At 49.7% G+C, this 3798-nt stretch overlaps 1 protein-coding gene across 1 annotated transcript; it reads right to left on the reverse strand.

Annotated features, from left to right (window-relative positions):
* Positions 1-1482: 1482 nt before the first annotated feature.
* LOC101625329 (calcitonin-like) lies at positions 1483-3322 on the reverse strand. The gene is made up of 3 exons (XM_004683021.1): positions 3237-3322; positions 2416-2553; positions 1483-1678 (listed from the first exon to the last, which is right to left on the reverse strand). Exons 1-3 carry the CDS (start codon positions 3320-3322, stop codon positions 1483-1485), a joined length of 420 nt encoding a protein of 139 aa, XP_004683078.1.
* Positions 3323-3798: the final 476 nt, after the last annotated feature.

A 3798-nucleotide genomic window follows, 5' to 3' on the forward strand; every position in this document is an offset into this window, starting at 1 on the left:
ATGTTTTTCCTTAAGTTGTCCAATTAAAGAGGTCGGGGTCAGCGTCATGGCAATCTAGGAGAAAAAATTGTAGAATTTAGTCACTTCTGAATTAGGAAGTTATTGCCATCTACTATCTCACTTACTCTCCATACTAACACTAGCTGGGAGATAGTTGTCTTTGATTGAAGAACTGAGATTCACTGCAGGGGACAGTGTTTAAATAGAAAATACATTTCTTGGCAGGTAATCTTAATTTCACAGGGCGAGACTGGGAAATAGAAATGAGCCCAAATTCGGGGGTTTTATCAGTTGGAACTCTTGTCCTCCAGACACTAGAGTGGCAGCTATTCTCTGTGGGCATTTTTCACTACTTGAGCCCAGGTGGCTCAGAAGTAAGGACCCCGGCACCAAGCCCTCCCCGCACTGGCCAGCACGGGCATCACCTGATTGCCAGAGTCGTTCTGCTGTTTACTTTTTGAAGTTCATGCGGCGACGGCCGTTTGCTTTGAAGCCCATGTTCATGGGCAGCAGGTTGTTATTCTTTGCCCTGTTTTTAGCAGAGCTCAGCCAGCCGGCCAGGTGGTGAGTCAGGCAGGTGGCGGTGTAGCAGGCTCTCTTCTGCGCAGAGACACTGATTTTACAGGACAAAGAAAGAGAAGAGCTGTCAGTCAGAAGTTGTGTAGGGGAAAGCGCCTGCCTGCAGGACCATCATGGCAAAATTACCATTCTGAGAGGCATCAATTACCCTTAAGTGTCTCTCCTAAGCACACTTACACAAGGAGAAAATCACAGGGCCATTAGCGGAAATGCCATGCTCACTCCCCATGGATATTCCCAGGGGTGTCAGAAACCTAAAGGAGGCTCTGGGTGACTGGACATGGAACACTAAGCTGTCACAGCCCATCTTTTCTAGATAAGTAATCTGAAAATTAACCAAGGCTTATGAGACTAGAAAGAATGAAGCCACACTCTACCCCCTTCTCCAGGACTGTCTGGAAGCCACAGCCCACTCATAATCACCAAATATCCCTTTTTAAAGAAGCAATGATACCCCCAGACTCACCTGAAAGAGGATGAGAGTGTATAGTATCTGCCCCAAATGTGCTTACCTGTGCCTGGGTGCACTGTTCCTGATACTTGAGGTGGGTCACAGGGACCACCCCAGTCCTTGTGTCCAGCTACCTCAGAGCTAAGGCTACTTCTAAGCACAGGTCCCTGAATCCATGAGGCCCCAGATGTGGGTCAGAGTAATAATCAGCACAGCTCATGTATCTCAGAAATACATGCACACTCAGAAGTAGGTCTGAGGGCTTGCTCTGAAGACCTCAGGCTGCCCTTTCTGGTCTGCTCTTTTCTGGACTGTAGTTCCTGCTCCCCCTCCACCCAGCTCAGGTTCCAGATATCCACTGCCACAGAGAAAGCCACTGCCACCAGCCCAAAAGAAATCAGAGAGGACCACAAGCATTGAGTTATGGGAGGAACAAGTCAGGGAGGGATTTACTAGGCGTCCCAGGGCATGCCAACATGAGGGCCGTGGTCCCGCTTCAAGCCGACAGCCATGACCCTCTTCTTGCCAGGTGCTCCGACCCCAACTGCAGTCTGAGGGAACGTGTGATACTTGTTGAGGTCCTGCGTGTACGCGCCCAGCACACAGGTACTCAGACTACTGCACCGCTTAGCTTTGGGGACGTCCAGGCTGCAGGGAGAAAACATGCTAAATGGTGACATGCTTCCATGGGCATTTTCAAGGAGGTTAAGCCAGGGAGGAGTCATTCCATCAGGGACAGAGGGGCAAGCAGGAGGGCATCTGAGACCTCCTTCATAGGGAGAACTGGGAGACATGCAGAGCCAGGGCAGTAGGGGGCGGGGGACTTCAAGGGGGGGCCTTTTCTGGTTTTCCTCATGCTGCTGGCTCCTTCGTGCTCTGCAGAGAGGTCCTCAGGGTGGATGCAGGTGCAACAAGTGCCCCTGCTGGGCACTGCTGGGGCCAGGCCAGGGGCAGGGGTGTGCTCCAAGCTCAGGGTGCTCAGGGAGGTGGCGCTGGGCAAGGGTGTTCCCTGAGCCCCATGAGAACATGCACATCTGCACTGCCCTCCACAGCCAAAGGCCCCCACACCTACCTCAGACTCTGCCCTCCCCGAGCCCACCCCCTCCATAGCCTGTGGCTTAACCTTGCAGATGTGTAAAGAAGGGTCTACTCAGTGCATGAGAATACCGTGTGACATGAACAAGGTGGAACCTTTTTTTTTTAAACTCTGAGGCTCTGAAGTCCATCAGCTTGCTTTGCTTCACACTTACCAGTCCCATGTTCTCCAGTGCTGGAAGGTCTCTGGATGGCCAGACCAATTTTTCTCCTACCTCTTAGGATACACCTTCCTATTCTGCCATGAGGAAGGGGAAGGGGTATTCTGTGCTGCTGGGAGAGAGCCTCACCTGGAGTCCCTAGTCTCTCTCTCCTGCTCCAGCTCACTGGCCTTCATCTGCATGTAGGCTTTCACCAGTTCAATCAGTAAGAGGCGACGGTCCTCCTCAGGGAGAGAAGCCGGGTATGGGCGGCTCTCCAAGGCAGCTCTGAGGAAGAGAGAAACTCATTTCTAGCTCTGAGCCACAGACTGCCAGAAGAGGCAGCTGGGCTTCCTGGCTCCAAAGCTTCTCCTAATGATGTGACCCTCTACTCCCTCACCCACTGGACAGAGCAGAGGAGCACATTTCTGTGAGGACACTTATTAGCAGTAGCCCAGCACCAGGGTGACCTCTAAGAAGTCCATGATGGGTGGATACCATGCAGGTGCTTTAAAGATTCAATTTTCAGAAATTTTGTGAGCCTGGATTTAAACAGTCATTAAAAATTAAATAATAAGGCTTAATTAGTGCTGAAACCAAAAAGGTTAGAATTTAATAAATGTGTATGTAAAGATAAGAAATAGATTACTGGCCACACTTCAGATTAAATGACCACAAATGGATTGGCAAATGGGTAGCAAATTAAAAAGCAATTCATTTCAGAGGTCAGGATTTAATGAGAGAAATGAGCAGGCGACAGAGAAAAAATATGGTGAAGGCAAGAAATACACTTTATGAGACTCAATGAAATTTCAAGAATATTAACATTATTATTGGTCAACTGTGTGTTACAGATTCTTAAGTCAGAAAACTATACATGACAACCCCCCTGTACAAGTCAGAGCTCAGAGATCTGAGCTCTGATCTCAGGGGCAGTGGGAAAGATTGAGCTCCTGGCAGGGCTCACTTACCTGATAGGTGCTGCCTGGAGGAAGCCCACCTGGATTAGCACCAAGATGCTGAGAGCCAAGAAGGGTGGAAACTTCCAAAAACCCATGGTGCCTCTCTGCAAGGAAAGAATAAGATCACCACCTGCACCAGTTCAAAGTTTCATGAGCCCACAGACCTGCGCTTCCGTGCTGCACTGTCTGTAGAGGAAAAGGCAAGAGGAGAGAAGATCCCACAACGCATCCCCATACTCTACCACGCAAAGTCTCAAACAACCGGTTGCATTGTTGCTCCCCACACACAGAGCTGGTTCCCTATTTGGCGTTTTTACCCAGGTAGTAGGGAAGAAAACCAAAGGTGGAAATTCTAACACTAAGTGAGGAGAGTCACTGTATGAATGAAGTTCAGTATGCTTTCCAGGTGGGAGCCTCAATTTAAACCAGAGGGAGAAAACTCCCAGAACAAGAATTGTGGCACCTAATTCCACCCCCTTGCACTCGCCCAGGTTCCGAATGAATTTCCCCGTGACCACTAGCACACGGCGCGATCTCTAAACTCACAGTCTGTAGAGAGCTACGCCCGCAT

This window comes from Condylura cristata, unplaced genomic scaffold (genome assembly GCF_000260355.1).
Source record: "Condylura cristata isolate star-nosed mole 26May11 unplaced genomic scaffold, ConCri1.0 scaffold00015, whole genome shotgun sequence".
Lineage (NCBI taxonomy): Eukaryota > Metazoa > Chordata > Mammalia > Eulipotyphla > Talpidae > Condylura > Condylura cristata.